Consider the following 21266-nt stretch of genomic DNA (forward strand, 5'->3'; position numbering starts at 1 on the left):
CTTGCCGGACAGAAGGGGACATCTGGGATGACATTCTGAAGCAGATGCAAAGACTCCATTACGGTTGCCCCCCAGCTCCACAGCCATATTTCCTCTGTCAGTGTAACCACGGCAATGAGATTCTAAGGGAGGTGACCAAGAGCTTGGCCTCGTCTCCAGTGCAATCTGCTTTCAGGACGGCAGAGCAGACGTGGTGGTGCAGTCATATGTGCTCTCTCTCACACACACACACACACAGAGGACGCCATGCCATATGGCCACGCCACATAATGAGGGTCATTAATGTGTCGGTGAAACGTGTGATTGACAGGTGGCGGGGTGCACTGAGTGGCAGGTCCATCCACAATCAAAAAGATAGAGATGACAGTGTCACGGCCACACAGGCAGAAGCACACCGATGCAGTTTATATTATGATGCAGCGGTGACAATGTCAAAGCTTTTACCTGGCATGACCGAGCCATCCGAATGAGACTCCTGATGAAATTGTTTGGATTTTAATGTAAAAGTTTAAGAAGCTTTCCCATCCCCCTTGCACCAGAATATTATTGATGCCATTTTAGTCTTGTCTGTGCTGCTTGGTTTGAAGTTCTGTCATGGCTCGGATATGATTATATTAGGCCTTTTTCCAGGCATAGGAGAAGAAGAGTGCACTCTTTGAAATGTGAAGGCAGATACCTAGAAATACAGCAGACTTTCAGGGGACTTCAGTCCATGCAGCAAAACTGTTACAGCTGACAAAAATCGTGAAGATAAATGTCAAACTTCTGTGCTACACCTTTTACTAAATGGTGTTTTTGACAGCACCTCATACATTATAAAGGACTGTTCTTACGAGTTACACAGAATAAATATGTGGACTTGTGAATCAACCTCAAAACTAAAGATTGAATAGTGTTAAAATAGCAATCATAGTTTGAGTTTTTACTTTTGTGCATATGGATTCTTGCATCTGCTTCATCAAATGAGATCTTTTTTTGCATGATATATAATTGTTAATTTAATCTGCCCAGATAAACTGAAAGGCTTATGACACTTTAAATTGGAATTCATTCACTGTCTGTCTGTGACTCCAACAAGAACCATAGAGTAATAACACTATCATTGTAAAGTGTTATTACAATACAGGATGTGGCTAGCTGGTTAACATGCTAACTTCAGTAGAAGAAAGATGTGAATAAGAGTTAATATTGGCATTGCTTTCTACCACTGGAGACAGCTCTACAGTTCTGATACTGAACTTGCAATGTTTCTTTTAAACAGCTATTAATGCTAACGTTGGCTATAAAACTGTATGGTATTTGCTGCTTATCCAGGGACAAGTCAAGGTGGCAGCAACCTAAGCAAAAAATTGATATGCTTGTCAGTGCTTGTGCTAAAAGTTCAAACTTTTGTTTAGGAACTGTTAGTAGTTTGTCCAGGCCTTGGTCAGCACCTGAAAATACAGGACATCTCTCCCTGTTAAACCTCCAATATTAAAATTTCATTTCTAATACTGGGTGCTTGTATTTCCAGCTTTCAGCTTACCAAGCAGTAATAACTTTTGCACAAACATTTAGCTTTGCTGTTTATTAGAACTGCAAATCAATGTCTATGTGAGTGTCTGGCTGCTCTACCTGAACTTATTAGGTTGTGTCTGTTATGACAAGTGGCAGACGGATGTTTTAAAATGTTTACAGACGTAGATAAAATGATTGAGCTGTAATAAATCATATTACTTTAGGCTATACATGGGAAAACAAATAGATGCTTCAGTGATTATACAGCCAAATTAATGTTTCTTGTCAACCTGCAGGAAAATGGGAAAGCTCATAAAAAAATAAACAGCAGAGCAAAATCAATAACACAACAAAAATTGGTCTGCATTTGGATTATTGAGCCATTTCAACCTGGCAGCCACTTTTTTAAAGTTTTACAGTCTTTATAAGTTAAGTTTATGGCAGAGGCATGCTTTTAAAGCTCCTACCTCTTTCTTTAAAGAAGTGTGTAGTTAAAGGGGGAGGTATTTCGGTTTCCTAGTAATTTTCTGATCATTTCCAAGGTGGTTTTCTGGGAAAAACTATTTCCTTTGGCAGTACAGTCATCAGTACACACAAAAATGTGCCTACTACGATTTTACTTAGTTGTGTTGAGTTTGTCAGCAGCTGTTGATTATAAGAGGAAATGCCTTGGAAAAAAAACAGCTTAATTTAAAGACCCATTCATCATCAAATAGGTTTAAAGCCAATCATGGTCCAGTATTCATCTTACACAAGAGTTACCTGGAAACTTGAAACAGCCAGTATTCATACATTGAGAGCAGAGTTTTCAGTGAAGCAGGACATATTTTGTGCCTAGAAAAGTAAAAGTTTTGAAATAAACAACTTTTCTGTATTCATAAATTCTGTATTTTTCAGCAGCAGTGGATGTAATATGAAAAACCTTTTTTGTAGAAAAGCCGTATCTGACTCAAATTATTATTCCAAGCTTAAAATGTGTGGAGGGAATATTTAAATATTGACCGGTTATTATTAGAAACTTATTATTAGACCCTTCTCCATTTATGCTTGTGTGAAGACAAATTTCCCATTTTTGCATGTTCAGCAGACCTGCTCTGCACTGACTGAAAGACTCTACTAAACACAGTCACTGTTTGTTTATAATTAGTGCCAAATTTCATCATTCTTTTCAGGAAACTTGGTTGGAAATTATTAGTAAATTGTGGACAGGTTAAGTAAAGCATTGCAGTTTTTTTTCTCCAGATAATTAGCACAAATACATTTTTCATTCATTGTAAAGCAATATTTTGACATTTTCAGTGATGAGTACTCTCATGTTTTTATGTTTAAGTTTAGCTTATCTTAACATACAGACTGGGAGTATGGTTGAAGCTTTAGAGATGCTGCTAGATGGATTCTGTGACCTTTGGACACAGCCTGGCAAGCTGTTACCACCTGTTTCCAGTCTTTATGCTAAACAGTCTGTCATCCAATGCTTTGCAAGAAGGTGAATACGCTTATTTCCCCAAATGTTGGAACTATTCCTTTAAAAATGTATTTAAATAATCAGCATAGTCCTGAAAGTTACTTTTAAAATGGCTTTATTGAAATAATTTCTCCATGCCAAGATGTTTTTAACTGTGCTGAATAGGTCACACCATCAAGGTGGCAGGTTTTCAAAATTCTAAAAATTGTTAGAATTGAATGCATCAAACCAATTTCGATTGTGCGCTGGAGGAAGGCGGAGGTGTTTTTGATTGCAGGAGAAGTGCAGGGCCAAGTTAAGTTGTGAAGCCCTGGTCCCAGCATGTGGGTCCAAGGGCACATGACTGACATTTCCGAAGACCTCTAGAGCCACAGTCAGAGTCTAAAAGCTGCCGGATATCCAGCCGTGTGAGCGGCCCCCTCGAATGCCCATCAGTGCCGAGGCTGTGTGTGTTCCACCCACATTAGGCATCTCCCGCTGTCAGGGAGACATTCACAAAGCAGGTTGTGCCCTGTCCTCTGCACTCAAACTCCTGTTTTTTTTCTTGTTGACTGCTTATTGCGACCTCTCCGTGCACTTCCTGGGCAGAGGTGACAGATGTGGCCTTTTGTCACGACGTGCCTACGATGACACGTCCAAACACACATCTTCAAACATTTCAGTGATTGCTGTTGTTGCTTTCTCTGCTGTGATGCTTAAAAAGAGGGAAACAAGTGTCTTTTGCCACCTGGTGACAGCAAGTTTTACTCCAAATTTGAGATCATTAAATTGATTGAAAACAGTTATCTTGCGCTCTGATTGGTTCCCACTGGTTACAATTCAATGGTTACATTCATTTAGCAGATTAAACATTGAGTAGAAGTGGAGCTCAAGAAGCAGACCTCACCCCCGCAAAGTCAACCTGATGCCCAAAGTCTTTTTTGTTTTTCTCTCTTTGTCAGACAGCCTATGGGGAAATTAACTGATGAGTTCATGCTGGCAACAGGGTTGCTATAGAAACTTCACATATAAGACTTGGGCTGGAGTTTGTCACCAGAGAGAAAACAGGGGGGAGAGAGAGAGAGAGAGAGAGATAGACAAAGAGAGAGAGGTGGCTGTGTTGAATACTCACTGGAGAGGCATCAAAGGTGGAGTCATTTGCAACACAACGTTAATGCCATGTTTTATTTCTTCTCTTCTATACGGCATCCTGGCTGCTGTAACCCTCCCTGAAAGCATCACATCCTGCTACAAGGCCTGGCTGAGATATTCCTGAGGAAGGTTTTCTTTACATTTCAGTACAGCATGTCATGAATATTAAGCTACACACATAATTTTTTGTTACGATATTATGAACAGAATTGGACAATAAATTATACTTACTACCCATCAGCAGAACATCCCTTGCTGTCAGTGTGCCTTTGTGTATTGCAGATAATCACTTTGGAAAATAGCTTGCTTTTGTTCTACCGTGAGCAGTGTCAGGGCACATACTGTATTGTTGAAATGCCGTGTACATATTAATGACATGTTCTGTTACTGGCCCCTAGTGGTTCAGGTTAGAAATAACATTGCAGTATTGTAATTTTAATGTAATTTACGTTGCGGATAGTGCTGCTATGATTTAGCAGGACAGCTATACATGCCAACAAAGCATAAAGACCTCCTGGAAGGACAGATTCTTCTCCTCTTTAATTCCTTTTTACAGACTGTGGCGTTCAAATCTGTCATTACTGTGATTGAAAACAAATGGATAACTCCATCACGTCTAATGGAGTGAGGAAAAGAAATTGGACTTTTCTTTAACAGCCGTACTTTAAAGTCATTACTTACATTCCTTATAAAATCTATTTTCAGTTTAAGACCAGTTGAGGAAAGATGTACCTGTAGAGAGGGGAGACTAAAAGTGATTAAATGGTGAAATTCATTTATAGCCGCAACAGTTGCGAAGGCTCTGGCCCTGATTTACGACTGTCAGAGCCCATCCTAATTTCAGCCTGGGTGACACATGAGATGAGCGTCGGCGCTAGTCAGGCTTCAGGCTCTGACAGGAGAGTTGCAGCACTGTCTCGCATCTCTCACTCTTTCCTCCCAACACTCTTGATGCTCCTCTTTCTATACCACTTCTCTGTCTTTCTCTGTGAGTTTTAGAGGAGAGGAGTCAACATTGTCATGCTGAGCTAGACTTGCACATCTCTATCAAGTATCAGTGCCCCCTGGAAAAAGTGTTTTAGTGAAAAGAAGGGGGAAAAAAAACATTTATTTTGAACATTTTTTTCCTGCCCATTCTCATCTCCCCCCTGCACACTCTGCCAATGGGTACAAGCAAATGTGCACAGGGTGTGCGTGCACACACACACAAAAACACAGCGAGATGTTCAAAGCCAGATGCTGCCGATTTGAGACTCTCATGCAGACGCACTCTCCCCTGCCTCCTCTTCATATTGTAAACAAAATAAACAAACACAACCAAACTCTCTCCACCTCTTTTTGTAGACAGCGTTGGCAGAGCGCCACCTCGCTCGGATCCAGGCTTTCTCAGAATAAACCTAACCTGGACTTGACTGGAGTTGGGAGTTTGAGCGAGAGAGACAGAAAGTTGGAATGTCACCTTTCTGCTCCTTGGCATCTCGACTGGGAGGGCCACGGAGAGGGCAATGGGGCACAGCGGGGGCCCTCTGAACCTTAGCCTTGGGACAGATGGCGGGATTTGGACGCATGGACCTGCTAATGAGTGGGTCGTGCCAAGTGGTGTAGGACAAGGGGACATAGGTTAGGTTGCTCCATCAAAGCTGTGATCCTCTGTGTCAACAAGGTGAGGCCACGCCCAGCTGCTTAGCTGGTGGTGACATACAGTAGCTAATGATGGGTTGTTGTCCAATCTCTGTGTTGGCTTCTGACTTGATACATTCAGAGAAAATGACACTATTTTCTAAAGCAGTGCATCGTAGGCTAAAAATACCAATCCGGTCAGCATGCAGACCGGCTGCCACTGACATTTGGAAGAGATCACTTCATTGGCAAAATAGATAGGAAGAGTGATCACATCAAAAACTGGCATGTGAGTACAACATTAGCACTGAGTCAGAAAAATCTGGAGAAAGGAACAGGAACAGCCCAGCCTGTATATGTTTTCTTTGAGAAAAGTGTTAAGTGGACAGTCAGAGAAAAACTAAATGTTAGAATGAAGAACGGAAGAGGAAAAAAGGTCAAACTCACACAAGGAAGGACCAGCATACACACAGATTTGAACTCCAACTTCTACTAATCTGGACTCGATTTTGTGAATTGGCACCATTTCTATGTGTGAAAAACAGAAAAAAAAGTGTGTGTAACACCAAACACCACGGGGGGTATCTCTGCCAGGAAACATTTTCACACCTCAGACATCTGCATTTGACACCTCAGTGTCAGTCTGATGGGCCTCCAAATTGGCCACAACAGTAACTCCAAACTGTGACTGGTTCCATGTAGGCACAGAAACACATGAGGTCACACATGCCTGGTTTCTTAATAACCTCCACTTTTACCCTTGTGAAAATTCATCTAAATGTCTGTGCACATGCATGTTTTTCTCAGATGGACGTACAAATTTTTAATCTGCAATCCTGATTGGAAAATGTATGCGGGGGTGGGGGGGACATTTCAGGTGGAGCCAACTGCCTTTTGTTTGCCTTCATTTTTGAAGCCTTTCATTTTCACAGTGAAACAAAATCATGATCTGCATTTATATCCATCCCAGTTATCGATTTTACAGCTGTGCTCAGATATAGAGTTGTTTTATCTGAGCCAACGCTTTAGCTCAAGTGTGAGGAATAGTGTTGGAACGGCTGATATCGGCAGGATAGGCAGGCCGCATCCTGGGAGCTCATTTGTAAAGAGTACAGGTGTTAAGGAGAAAGAGAGGAGACAGGTAGGAACTTGTGATGGATGATGAGGGTACACAGTGGACCAGTGACAGGGGAACATCAATAGTTAAAGCATCAATGATGTATTGCATTTTGTAGTTTTGCAGCGCTCAGTTGAAGTTGAAAGTAGTTTGGGGATTGCAGCAGCCCACACCCAGCGCTTTGCTTTGTCATATTTAGGAGGCGTGATGCTCTTGAAATGTTATTGTCATGCATAATCAGCCATCAGCCTGCTCACTGGAGGCTTTTTTGTTCCTCCAATCAAAGAGCTGAAGGGCGGCTGACTGACAGTGCATGACAGTCCCTCACACGGTATGTAAGCCAAAGTCCCAGGCTTATTTAATATTGCCCTATAAAGCATGTTTGTGTGTGAGGTCACAACCTCATACCTATGGTGTTTTGCTCAGCATGAAAACTCCTTTAGCACCAATGCCATGCTTTACCTTCACGCACATTTTCTACACTTGAACTGCCCAGATTGGGCAAAGCCTTCATACTGTTGTAAGCTCCAAAAGAAAAGGTGACAGAAATGCCTCGCTAAAGGGTGGGGACAGCCCAGCGCCCCGTCAACTTCCTTTGCATTCAAACATCACACAGTTATCACCTTTTTGACAACACCTCCATATACAACATGAGATACATGTACAAAGACTGTATACTGCCATACTGATGGCTTTTTGAGGCAGTACACTGTGCTATATGTTACTGCTTGCATGTTAACATGCTGATGTTGAGTAGATTTAGTGTTTACTATGTTAAGCATCGAAGTTTAGCATGTTAGCATGCTAGCATGCTAAAGACATCCATGCAAATTGGATAAATGAACAACACTTACCCTGCATACATCAAAATATTTCAGTTACATCTACAACAATCTACAGTGCTTTTGTATATGAATTTGAGATTTCAAATACATACATACATACATACATACATATATATATATATATATATATATGTGTGTGTGTGTGTGTGTGTGTATGGCAGTTTCCTTTGAAGTCCCTTCGATATGCCACAAGTCAGCCCAGCACAGTTTACACCAAATTGTAATCAGCCGCAGTCAACATATAAAATAAATCAATTACACCATGATTAAAATTGTTCTACAGCCATTCTGTGCAATCAGAATTAAATTGAGAATGATATGCTGAAGTTAACATTCAGCACAGAGGGGCTTTAATATACACTTGAGACTCACAAAAGACATTTTTGCCCAGACACTGTCCAGACTCCTGAGTTAGTCACTCCCACTTCTTCCCTCTACAGAGCCTCATGAGAGAATAGTAATTATTCTTTTCCAACACCCAGATGGTTCTAATGTGTGAAGATTCTTAAACAGGCATCATAATATATGGAAGGTTTATTGTATGTGCAATATGAAAAACATCAACATACTTACAGTAATAAGTGGAACAACACAGCATGGGGTAAACTGTAGAGCCACTAAATTATGAAATTATTTTTTATCAAAATATTTTTATGCCCACATTACAAGTGTTATTCATTTTAAAGTCATTTCAACAGCACCCATCTTGGGCAGAATTTTTTGCTCCATGCTTGTCACAGCATGACATCATACTCATGTTGAACTGAGGTCTGCCACTGCATCATTGTTTCTGGGCAGCAAAGAGCCAGTCTGTCTCTTCTGCAATGAAACAGTGCCATCTATGGAAATACTGAGTGTCAGGCCTGTGTTCAATACAGACAGACCCCTGGCAGTAGCCTCAAACTTTTAAACAAATCTACCTCTATGGAGATACTGAGGGAGATTATACCATGTGCAGCAATTTGTTTGCTAACAAACATTTAACACATATTATCATTGAGTTTCTTTGTATATATTTTTATCTTACCAGATTTAGATTTCCTCTTAGAGAGTCTTTGAGAGATTTTGAGAGCGAAATTGCTCCAAAAATTAGTCATGGATAAATCCAGGGCTTATGTGACTGTAAATATCCTTCTGACAGTTGGAAATGGCACAAATACGTCAGGCTTGGCTGCTGTCAGTCATACTTAGAAGTTGCTGCAAGGCTTGTCCCCTCAAAGCTACCTTGGGATTCATCAAACTTTTCAAAGATTTTTTTTTTTTTTTTTTACCAGCATTCCTGCCACTGAATTTGTGGGATGCCCTTGTAGTATATATTATATGTTTTATATGGTGAATCCTGTGTTTGATCTGGGGTTATGTTTGAAGCAGATGTAGCCATGAAGTATTTTAAGCAAAAGGTAGTTCTGAGTTGTGACATATGACCATGCATGAGAGCAACTGATTCTGCCTAAAATTAACTTTAGTTATTTCTTGTGTTAACACATGGATTTCCTCCTGTTGGAGTTATTCTTACAACAATAATTATTGAAATGTAATGAAAGCAAATTCAGACCAGTTTAGCTCTGCTCTAGTGAGATTAATATCTTGTAGCCATGTCACCACTTTAGTCCAGACTAAAATATCTCTAACAATATTAGATGGATTTCCATAAAATTATTAGTTACTGACAAACTGGAATATTTCCAGTGCTTTGCTTTATATCTAACGATATTCCCATCAGCCTCAGCCTTGTATGTAGTGCTTATTAGTAAATGTTACCATGCCAATATGCTAAACTAAGATGGTGAATATGATAAATATTTTACCTCCTAAACATCAGCAATTAGCATTGTCATTGTGAGCATGTTAGCATTTAGCTTAAGGCACTGCTGTAACTTTTCTTTCCTCCAGTCTGCTGTCTTTACAGATACTTTTGTTCCTGGAAAGTTGTTCTCACTTTAGCTGAGGAAGACAACCAGGTGGTAAGTATAGTCTGAGACAATCCCCAAGCAAGCAGATACCAATGAACTCATCTCTCTTTATTTCTGTTCTTTATTACATGAGAAATGTATGGGCCCAACCTAGATTGAGTGCTCTGGGAACGAACCAGTGCCTGAGGATTCTGGGAGGCTAGGGGTTGGCTCTCCAGGGCCAAGACTCTGTCAGTTTTCCTCCCAATCTTACCCCTCAATTACTGAATCAAAGGTGAGAGGAAGACCAAATCCCATCCTGTGCCTGGTCCTCATCTCACCTTGCCAGACCCGACAGGCTATCTCTCCCTGCTTGCTCATTCACTCTAACTCGAACGCACACAGAGCACAGCTCTTGGGAACCTTGCAAGTGAGCTGCTGGTTGCGCTCCAAAGAAGCTTCAAAGTTCATTGCTCTTTCTCAGCAGGAGTGCAGATGGGGGTGAGTTCCTGATATCGCCTCACCCTCTTTTTTCCCACACACTCCCTCACATGTTGCTTATTCCTGAGCTGCTCCCACATGAATGTGTGTAGATGAGACGTGTCAGTGTCATTTTCATCCTGCATCCACCGCGTTATCTCCCTGCCTGTCCTATGAAGAAATGCACTTTTTTTATCTTGTTATTTACTAAACAATTTCAAGGCTTATAGCATAAGTAGTGAGAGGCTTATCCCAGTAGAAAAAACTACTGCAGTGACAGCTGGAATATGAGTATGACTGACATCACTTGACTGGTTAATGTGAAATGCACACAGGCTGGGGAAAAAAGCCTCCCCCTCTCTCTCTCTCTCTCTCTCTTTTTTTTGTCCTTGGGTACAGCGTACATTTAAGACGGATATTCTCCAGACAATTTCCGCTTTGGATGGAGGGATGAAGCGTAAATGTGCTCCAACTCTCATGAGAAAAAGACGTAATAAAAAGCAGCCTCAGTTAAGGTAGTGCATTTTGGTTTTTGGCAAGCCAAATGTTTTGAGAGTAAATCCACATATGGTGGAATGCCATGTACTGTATATGCCTGTCGTGCTACCTCACTTATCAATGGTGAGGTTCATGACAATACTTTCTGCAAGAGTAGAGGATACTGTTTAGGTCTTGTCATTAATGCACTTACTTTAATAACACAAAATAACACTGCCTCTTATAATGTAACTTTTTCCAGTGAAATGAACAAAATGGGGAAAGAATGACAACATGAAATAACAGCCAAACCAAAATATGATTAAGTATTGTGCTTGACAGCTCATTGTTGACCTTGGAAACAACAGCGGAAACTATCTCAACTCAAGGTCCACTTACTTCCTTCTTCTGGCACTTTTGACCTTATTACACAGCCCTCATCAGCATACTGAGATTGCCCAGTTGCCATGGAAATGTAGGTGTTGAAACTTCCCATGATTCTGAGCACCTCGAGGACTTCTCATCCACGTCAGTGTACATTTTGAGATTGATTGTTTATTCTTGACCTTAACTTCTTGAGCTGTTACTCAGCAGTTAGGTCAACAGTCAATAATATTTCCAACCACAAATTAAAATGAAATTAGTTATGCTGGGTTACATGCCACATTGTTTCCTGTGAATCCAGCATGTTTACATTGGCAAATTCAATCCAGGAATGGCGGACCCTGCCACTGATGACAAAAAATAATATATAAAGCAATATATAAAGCAATTATTACTATAATTGTCAACCATAAATAGCATCAATAATGAAGTTTGATTTCATGAAAATCTGTTTGTAACTAAAAACAGCTTCTGGCTAAGCAGTGTCCACTTATGGTCCACTTACTTACATTTTCTGAGGTTTTTGACAATTTCACATGATTCCATCAACTTCACATTCAGCAGGGATGAGAAATCTGGTATGTGCTGAGAATCACTGAAAGTTTGAACGCCAACGGATGGCAACTGAACAAACTCAGTCTGCTGATGAAGACCATGTGATGCATTTGAAAGCAGGAGGTGGACCTTGAGGTGTGATTGTTTTGTCAGTGTTTTTATTGTATATTATTAACTTATTTTATACTATTCTTTTAGTTTTTGTGAGCTTAGAACATTTGTTTATCCTGTAGTCATTTATTTCTTGCAGATGGATACTTCATCCAAGAAGGGCAAAAGTATATTCTCTGCATTTATTGTAACTGCAACTATAATTTAGAAAACTTGTCAAGTGTTCTTAAGTGTTCTTGTTTGACAGAATTTTAATCACGATGATCCCCCTAAGCTCCTACTTATTTGTCTTCCTGCAGCAAGGCTCTACACTTGGTGCTTTTTAACATGCCTAATGCAGACCACAGTGGACTCATGAATATTTGAAACGGGTCTCTGCTGTAGTATAAATGGAGTAGCATAAGCCAAAAGGCAACGCTGTAAGAGTGTATACATGTTTTGAATCCCACTCGATTCAGATCACCTTCGCTCAGCAGTGACTGGTGTTCCTGATGAGCCACAGTGCTTCTAGACATCAGCGCGATGCAATGAATAGATTTTTAATAGACATCTCTGGCTTTCATTACTCAAGGCAACAACTGTGTACACACTGCCTTGTTTTTTCAGTCCTCTAAAAAGCTGCCTAGCAGCACCATGGAGAAATACTGCTGCTTAAGTGAGAACAATTGATATTTAAGTTAACAACATGCTGAATGAGGGAAGCAGGAGAGCTGTTGTATTGTGATCTTGAGCCAAAAGGAAAGCGATTAGTTGTTCAGTGCCATTATTCAGTGCTTTTATGTGCTGCTATTAATTGTTTTTAAGAATATGACTTTAAAATAGTTGAATGTGAATATTTAGCCAGTATGTACAACATGTACTGTATTCTTTGCTCTACTGTAATTGTTCATGATGACACAGCAGTGGTATTATTTCCAGCCATTTAATCTTTTTGAAGCAACACAGTCTCCTTAGTCATCGCTGTAATACAAGCAAACAGAAGTATTAAAGCTGCTTTTATCTTGTTGTCATTAGCACATGGTGAAAACAATGTAATAATGTGATAAGAAATGTATTTTTTCCTGATCTGATTAAGCATTGGCATCATCAACCAGAGGCAAGTGCTACTTGAGCAACAATCAATATCGCCTCACCAAATGTTCCAGTATTGGAGTAGAACAAGATTTTTTTTAAACAAGGCAAGTTAGCAGTGGATACATTGCTTCATAGTAAAAGAGGCCCTTCTAAAATGTGGAGAGGAGTACTAATTAAGACAAAATGTTATCCACTGGTTATAATTTTATAACTGCTGACAACTAATACATTAGTTACATTTAATTGGTGACAACTGTCAGCCTGCTGCAGAAAGCTGTGTTAGGATAATTGAAGCTTATGTAGCAAACTGTTATCAGGGGTGACAGCTGAGGGTACTCACTGAACGCATGGTCAGGGACAGTCTGGACAGCCATTAAAACTGTCTGAATTAAGACCCCTGCTCGCAGAGATTTTATGCTGCATTATTTTACTATTGCTGTGGAGCCACTGTGCCCAGTGAGATGATATTAAGGCACCTCAATGTCAGTAGTCTCTCAAGAGACTCAATCTCAAAGGTCTCCTAGATATGAGATGTTGTTGAATAGGCTCAGACTCTGGTTTGATTTTTCTGCCACTTTAAGCGGAGCCATTTGTGTCAGGTGGCATCCAGTTGTACTGCTGCTCTAATGGATCACTAGAAGTGGCTTAGTTAGAATATTAAGACTGATTACTGCAAGTAAGAATCCCTGTGAGTGAACATACGACAGAACAATTGATCAGATATGTACAGGAAGTGTACATTTATATCCAGCTTCGATGAGGGGCGTTAGGATACTATTGGTGCTGCAACAAAGCACACAAGCAGATCCCATATAATCTCAGAGTGCTGGTGAATATTCATATATTCATACATATCAAATACTGTACCCACACTCTCAAACAATACCATTAAGTCCAAGTTTGTATTACTACCTGACCCACGTTCAGAGCCACTTTTGAAACACACTGTTCTGGCCTCATAGAGTAATTGGCAAAAGGAGAGACAAACCCTCAAAGCACAGCTTTATCTGAGGCTAAACCGTAGTCTCAGTATCAGTATGTGGCAAGTGAGATGAGATAGAAATGCACAGATCTACTTTATCTGTCTCAGTTGGCAGAGAAGTTGTTATTCTACTGCTAAAAAACAAACCTGCTGTCAATAAGTGTTGATTTGTCGAGGACAGGTGTTGATTGGAGAAAAGTATATATACCTTACATCACTTTGAGAAAGATGCTCAAAGCTATGAGAAGTGCTGAAATGAGTGAAGCTGAGGGGTGTGGATTTAAATAAACACTAGAACAAAGGAGAAAGCTGAGTGAAAACAGTTTTTCTTTGAAAAGAATAACTGGCTTAAAAGGCTCGTTTGAAAATGTCACATTGTTTAAGCAATCTTTCATGACAATGAGCACTTTCACAAGAGTTTATGTAATTAGAGACTAATGATTCAGTTATGGAAAAATGGCATATTGTGTATGTAAACACGCCCAGATATGATTAATAGAATGCAGTCAAATCATGTCATTGCCAAATAACATTATGTACTTACTCCCTTTCAGCTGTAAAATCATCAAAACTGTGGAAATAGCGACGATTCCCCCATGGAACTGTTCACTATACACACACACACACACACACACACACACACACACACACCACTACAATGTATTATACTGTAACTTTCAATTTCATTGTTTTTCCTGCATCAGATTGAACTGCACTTATTCTACATTGTGTTTTATTTCATTTTCTCCATGTTTTCACTTAGTTTCTTTCTCTTTAGTGCTCTTGGTTTTTCCTCTTTGTTTGCTTTGAGGTCAAACATTCTTAGAAAGCTCCTCTAGCTTTTTAATCTCACTTTCACTAATTGAACAATTTCTGCTTTTTCTGCGATTCATCGTTTCACATGCATTATGCAACTAAACTAAATGAGGAAAATAGCACCAAAAACACCATTCAGCTCACTGCTATACATCTCTTGATTAGCCAGATTTCCTCATTAGACACCAGAGCCTCGGATGTGTATGCAAGAGATACTCTTGCTCTTTTGAAGACAAAGTAAGAATCATAAAAACACAGTTTCTATGACCGCCCTCTAATTTAAGGATGCAGTAATGTGCTATTGTGCAGAATTGTCTTTAATCAGAAAGCTTTGTGAGGTCGTTTTGTGAGGTTTGACTATAGGCTCCAGAATCTCCACATACATATATATACGGAGTGTGGATATTTTTCTGATCCTTTTCATGGCTCCCTAATGCAATGTCCCCTTCAACAGTGCCAGCTCCATCATTGCCCTTTTAACGAGGTGATATCCAGACACATGGGAGCAGATGTTGCAAAGAAAACACACTGTGACGTGATTGTGATCGATGCGCACCTCCCACCATATCCACTGCATAATTTGGGCGGATGGCATCAGGATAACAACCTGCATTATGTGGAGACAGCTGTCGCCATGGTGCCCGGGCAGCCATTGCATTGGCTCCCGCCTTATTTCAGACAGAGGCGGGGAAGCCAATTAGAGTGATTTACAGCTTTGCTTGTGTCGTCACCACCTTGAAACCTGTGTCTCGGTCCAGCTAAAGGAAATGCATGGCTACCTGGGAGGCAATAAGGAGGGTACGCTGAGGAGAGCAGCAGAGTTGTTTATTGGTGAAGTTTAAAGTAATTTAGCTCCACACGGGAGAGCTTTCAAAGTTAATGTGAACTTGCCCTTTAAGTTAAGTTAATGAACTTTTGTAGGGGAGGACTGTGCTCTCTACAAAGCCGTGGATTATTAGAATGCACTGTATGAGAATGCACCCGCCTGAGGATATATATGCCTATCCTCAGCCTGATCTTTTTATCCCAGAGGAAAGAAAAAGTCATTTTCACACTGTGAAGCTGTATGTATATGTATCTAATTCAGTCTTAAGTGCAATGTTTGTGTGTCAAAACAGTGTTATAGAAGTGTATCTGATAACATCTAGAGTTCATATTTTACCTGTATAAATGAATAATTTTATTATTATGAACCATGCATAATGCTCTAAAGCAACATACTTTTTTTTTTTTTATCTGTGTCCCTTTCTTTTTCAGTTTTATCAGTGTAGCTTGAGATGTGCAAACATGAATGCCCTCCGTGTTATAATTATGCCACCACAAGTTCCTTTGTAAATTCCTTTGAAACAGACATACATTACCAATGAGGATAGTGCTGTCTGATTTAAAATGTGAAAACTTGAGTGATGCAAATGAGCTGCGGCACTCGGTTTTGAAGGCTTGAAGGTTTTGGCGGTAATGAATCCGATACACAGCATTTGATGAAATGGTGAGGCAGAAGGAAACTGGAGGAGATGGCACGACTGTGTGAAATACAGGAAGAGGACTTGTGATTGACTGTCACTGGTAATCCGAGCAAGCTTTGAAGTGTAAAATGATGATGGGATACAGTTTGAATGTATTTGCACTTCCATCAACAGCTTGAGAGGTCACAGGAACGGCACCTCTCACTGTGGAAGAAAGGCTCAGTCAAAATACAGACGGCAGTGCAGCTGTAAGATTCACAGAATATGATAATGCATCAGACTGACTGGCTTTGTTGCTGTGGCTAGAAGGTGATTTGTTAGAATACAAGAACTTATAGGCTGCTGCACCCCTCAGTTATAGGCATATGCTTATAGTCTACCACTACAGTGTTGATTTAATTAATCTAGTACATAGTGCACGATGACAGCCTACACATTAAAAAATGACTGGGTAACAGATATTCCAGCAGTGTATTAACATGTCTTAAAACCCCCGTCTTAAAACACCACGTGACAACATCTTAGTAACTATGATTTTTTACAGGACACATTATGAAACCTGTTAATAAATGAGGAAACAAAATGTAAAATGTTACACGAATTAACACGACGCATGGCTGTGGAATATCTCTCTGAATTTAGCCTTTGTCTTGATATGTTTATCTCAGACAGACGAATAACAACGCTCCAGCCCAGCAGGTGGCGGGAACCCCAAAAACAGTTAAGCCGGTTTGCCATCGACACCACAAGAAGAAGTCGTCGCTCGCCAATGACATATTATTCCCGCGACATTCAATTTTTGGCAAGTGAGTAAACGAGAGAACAACTCTGAGGAGAACAAGTGCTTTGTTTAATTTAAAGATGCTCAAAAAGAAGTTAAGTATCACTGAAAAGAAAAGAAAATACTCACAGTCCGAAGAACGACACGACAGCAACAAACGCAGAAGTACGGAACAGAATGCGGAGGTGAGATATTCAGGCTAGCGACCTGCTAATCTTGTTTTATTTATACACTGTATATATATATTTCTAAGCACTGTGTAGGCTGGTTGGGCGCGTTACTCTGAGGTCGTTTCTTTAAATAACGTTTGTTTGCTGTGGTTTACATTAGACAACTTGGGGTGATAATTTAAACCTGGCAGAAGGCAACAGTTTTTACATCTTATTAACTTATTAGCTCTAGCATCAGTACTGATAGCCTCCCCGCTGCTGTTTGTTTGCTGCTTTAAAATTCTGAAACGCTGACGTAACAACGTTCCAATACTCCAACACTATGGCGCAGTTTTTTTTTCTCCATTTGCTACTGTGTGATATGCACACACCACCTGTATTTCAGTATAATACTAATTCCATCCGTGTGGTCTTGTGACTTATCACTAAACCCAACATGGATTTTTTCAGTCGTGTTCGTGGCTCTGCTGTTATCAGTGCAAAACACAAACAGACCCCAGCAGAATGTTAGCAGGATGTTTTGTTAGCCAAAGGATGAGGATAGTTGCTGAAGTTTTATATCAGAGTTGCTATTCTTATTTCATGTAAGGGCTGTAAGGGCTCAAAAAATCTCATATACAACAAACCAAATATTAGAAACATCTCTCATTATAACTCAGTGCCGACATTCCCAAGTGTGTATATTTTTTTCTCCCACTATTGAGATTTTATTTGCCAGTAAAGTAATGCATAATTGCTTAGGTAATCACATGTTTAAATTGGTCTTATCCAAATCACAGAGAAATATTTTTGCAGATAATATAACATATTGTTTCAGATCATATGCAATGTATAAGGATGCAGGTGTGTAATCTACGTATGTATATGCATAGGTCTTTTTTCCTGCCAAACCTAAACAGTAGATAAACTGGAACTGAGTTCACTTAAGATTAATTTAAATGGTTTAGGATTCCTTAATAGCAGTTTGAATAAGATAAATTATATGACAATTAAACACTGAAAAAAACTTTTAATGTCATTAAGAAATTCAAGACTGCATTCAAGCTTATTGTTACAGAGTTTTAGACTTCTTAAATGTCTGTCTTTTACAAGACCTCTAGACACTGTGTCCTAGTAACACATTGGTTATCTAAACCAGGACTCCAAGGATGAACTTGCTGACCCAGAGCTGGACAGGATTGGCAGTGACATTGAGGAGGGAGGACTGGACCTCGGCCTGCCATTTCAACCCATCACTGCTTATGTCAGTGACAAACGGGAGATGCTAGAGCAGTGTTTCCATGTGCTGGGGGAGAAGAAGCTACATAAGATGCTGCCTGATGAACTTAAGGTGATTTGTGAGCATGTGGACTGCCGTTATACCGCTATAAAATACTGAAAGTAAATGTCATTGAATAGCATTATATGAGTGTTTTACGAAATGCATCAAATGAACATTTTTCATTGTTAAAGAAATGGTGTAACAACTAGTCATCAAACAGCATTCGTTGAAGGTCGGAAGCGTAACCATAACCAGCCTCGCAAATGCGTCACCATCATTTTGCTGCATCAACTTTCAGAAATATCACACTGTAATTTCACAGACAGTCTGTGGGCTCATGGACCTGATTTCCTGCATATGGCATGTGTTGCCTACCAAACTAATATGCTGGAAGGCATGTGACTGTGGTCATGTAATAATAGTAATTTCTTGAAAAGGTTTGTTCTATCTTTTTGTGGAGTTATGGTGAACTTAGTACATTATATAATTTTTCATTTCCATTCAGTCACTCATATTTTACTTTCAACAGTTCTTCAAAACTTCAATTGAATATTGCTAATGTTGCTGTTATTTTACATATTGCGTGTTTAGTTGCTGGTAAGATTTTCGTCTATAGCTGTAAATTAGCTATGGAGCCATATAATAAAACTGAAAAGAAAAGATATAATGCACTAAATTTGAATTAAAAAGTGAGCAAATATCTCAGAAAAATAGAGAAATAAGGCCATAGAATTCTGCCATTTGCTTCGGAGCCCCGTGAAGCAACTTCAAAGATGCCATTTAAACACATTATCCTTCACAGGATTGTAGTTTAGAGGAAATCAAAACGCTGTGTTGGGAGCAACTGGAGCCAATCTCAGAGAAAAATCTTATTCAGATCTTGGCAGGTAAGACCTAAGGCCAGTTTGGCACATTTTTTTACAGCAATTTTCTGGACTGTTAAAATAATACAGTATTGCAAACAAAGCATTTTCATTCACTTGAAGGTGTTGTTTATCTTCTCTAGGGGAAGAGCTGACATCTGGAGATGGGGATGAAAACACAGAGGAAACCTTGGAAAGCCAGTGAGCAAAAAGTTTTCAAACTTATTCAGAACATAACTTCAGAGTAAAAACAGTATGTGTCCTCATACTTATTATTATGTTTTTATTTCTTTTTTCCCCCATCAAGGCAAGACAATAATGTAGACTCTACATCTTGCTTCAAAGAAACAGCAAAAACTGAGGACCCCAAGCAAGGTATTTAATATGTAAAACACAGAAAGAACATCTCCATTCAATCAAAGACTTTAAAGAGAAAATTGCTATGAAAGGACCATTTTACATTTAAAATGTATCTTTCTTTACAGAGGGTGGTGGCTCTGGTGAGGAGAGTGACGTTTTAAGCATAAACGCAGACACTTACGATAGTGACATAGAAGGACCTAAAGAGGAGCAGGCTGTTAAAGCTATGGAGGGGGCAGTGAAACTAGAGGACAGCAGTGGGGAGGTCACTGACCCAGCTGTAAACCCCAATCCAACAGATCCAGAGCCTCCCAAGGGCTCTCAGCCAATGGAAGCAAAGAAAGACATTCAAAGTGACATCGACAAAAGCGTCAGCGAGATTTTAGCGTTTTCGTCCGTTTCGGGGGAAGAGGTAGCTAAAGAGCAGAATGCACCGCCGCAGTCTGTAGATGTAAGTTCACCCGTTCAAAGCGGACCCGTTTCAAGTCGCGCACCTGCAGCTTGTCAGCCGTCCATTCAGCAACTGGAGCTTCTCGAGCTGGAAATGAGGGCCAGAGCCATTAAGGCTCTGATGAAAGCAAGTGATGGTAAAAAACCCTCTGTGGTGAAAAACATCTAACGTGGTTTATTTTGATGTTTTATATGGTTTTAATGGTTTTATACACTTATAAAACTGAGTCAAACTGAGTCAAAGAACTCAGTTAATGGATGTAGAATTTAGTTTGTTTTGAGCAATTTAAAACATAGTTCAGATTGTTTTGTTGTTTAAACCTGTCATATTGTTCTAAGTGTACCATTCAAACCATGTCACATTATTACTCCATATTGGAATGATGTTACAAACTGTTTAATGCCAATTTAAACACTTAAGACCTGTTTTACCCCACTCTACTCTGTGTGTTCTGGGAATGTCTGAACATTAACACAATACCAAATGTAGTTTTCCCCTTAGCCACTAGATGGCAGTATTACTCTGCTGCAATAAATCCAAGGGGAGAGCAAGACATAATTTATTTGCCTACATTACAGTAAAAATAGTCATGAGCAGCTTGAAAGTCAAGTTTTCAGAGTAATGCTGTTATTTAGTGATTAAGTTAGGGCAATAATCGTTTTTTCAGGGACAGAGGTTCTCACTGAGCTGGCGTTAGAGGATGTAAGCATATCAGAGCGATGTGTTATTTTGTATGTAGGCCGAGCTCTGCAAGGCAAAGCAGGTGGCAGCAGTGTTGTACTGTCATTTAGACGCTTTCAGCATTTCTTTACTGAACACCTGTTAGACTTGTCAGGCTGTAGCATGCATAGTAACACCATGCACTGCCATCTCTTTCATATTTGCATCTGCTAACGGCTTGGTCTGTTTTGTATTGCTACTGTAAAATGGATGTCTGTTTGGTAAAGGAAACAAAAAGCCCTTCCTGTGGCATAACAGACAGAATACAGAGCATTAGATTACAGAGCAGAGAATTAGAGCAGCTGCCCTCACTTATACATCTGTTTAATTCACCAGAGTAACTTTTAAATTATTTTTTACTTCCTGTACCTCTATGTTATAGCTAGAACTAATAGCATCTTCTCACCTAATATTGTAATTTATTCTCAAGTTGATTTCCAGTATAAACTGTAAGATTGCTGTGTGTGTCTGCGCAATTACATGCAGATGCAGAGCAAAACCGATCTCTACCCCAAAGGAGACAATGAAATGTACGATAAGAAGCCAGTTGCCTCCTGGGTATTTGCATTTAAAGGGGATATTTCATGGGAGGAGTGAGGGTGGGGAGGGTTAAATGCATTTTTCTTTATGCATTTATGTGCAAGTATCTTTGTGCTCATTGATGATTTCAAGAGGGAAAACGTCCACTTTAGTAAAAAGAGATACAACGATTCTAAAGTGCTCGTGGTGTCTGTCATTGGTGAGTATT

At 39.8% G+C, this 21266-nt stretch overlaps 1 protein-coding gene across 1 annotated transcript; it reads left to right on the forward strand.

Moving 5' to 3' along the window:
• Positions 1 to 16525: 16525 nt before the first annotated feature.
• LOC108892280 (caspase activity and apoptosis inhibitor 1) lies at positions 16526 to 21235 on the forward strand. Its single transcript, XM_018689746.2, has 6 exons — positions 16526 to 16878; positions 18002 to 18193; positions 18927 to 19011; positions 19131 to 19188; positions 19295 to 19362; positions 19473 to 21235. Exons 1-6 carry the CDS (start codon positions 16774 to 16776, stop codon positions 19964 to 19966), a joined length of 1002 nt encoding a protein of 333 aa, XP_018545262.1. The 5' UTR covers positions 16526 to 16773; the 3' UTR covers positions 19967 to 21235.
• The last annotated feature ends 31 nt before the right edge of the window (positions 21236 to 21266 follow it).

Source organism: Lates calcarifer, linkage group LG15, assembly GCF_001640805.2.
Source record: "Lates calcarifer isolate ASB-BC8 linkage group LG15, TLL_Latcal_v3, whole genome shotgun sequence".
NCBI lineage: Eukaryota > Metazoa > Chordata > Actinopteri > Centropomidae > Lates > Lates calcarifer.

Bases quoted from the DNA above. Each gene is read 5' to 3' on its own strand.
- LOC108892280 (XM_018689746.2), top strand. From the start codon at position 16,774: ATGCTCAAAAAGAAGTTAAGTATCACTGAAAAGAAAAGAAAATACTCA. The intron at 16,879-18,001 runs GTGAGATATTCA...TATCTAAACCAG, and splicing joins GTACGGAACAGAATGCGGAG to GACTCCAAGGATGAACTTGC. The intron at 19,012-19,130 runs GTAAGACCTAAG...TATCTTCTCTAG, and splicing joins TCTTATTCAGATCTTGGCAG to GGGAAGAGCTGACATCTGGA.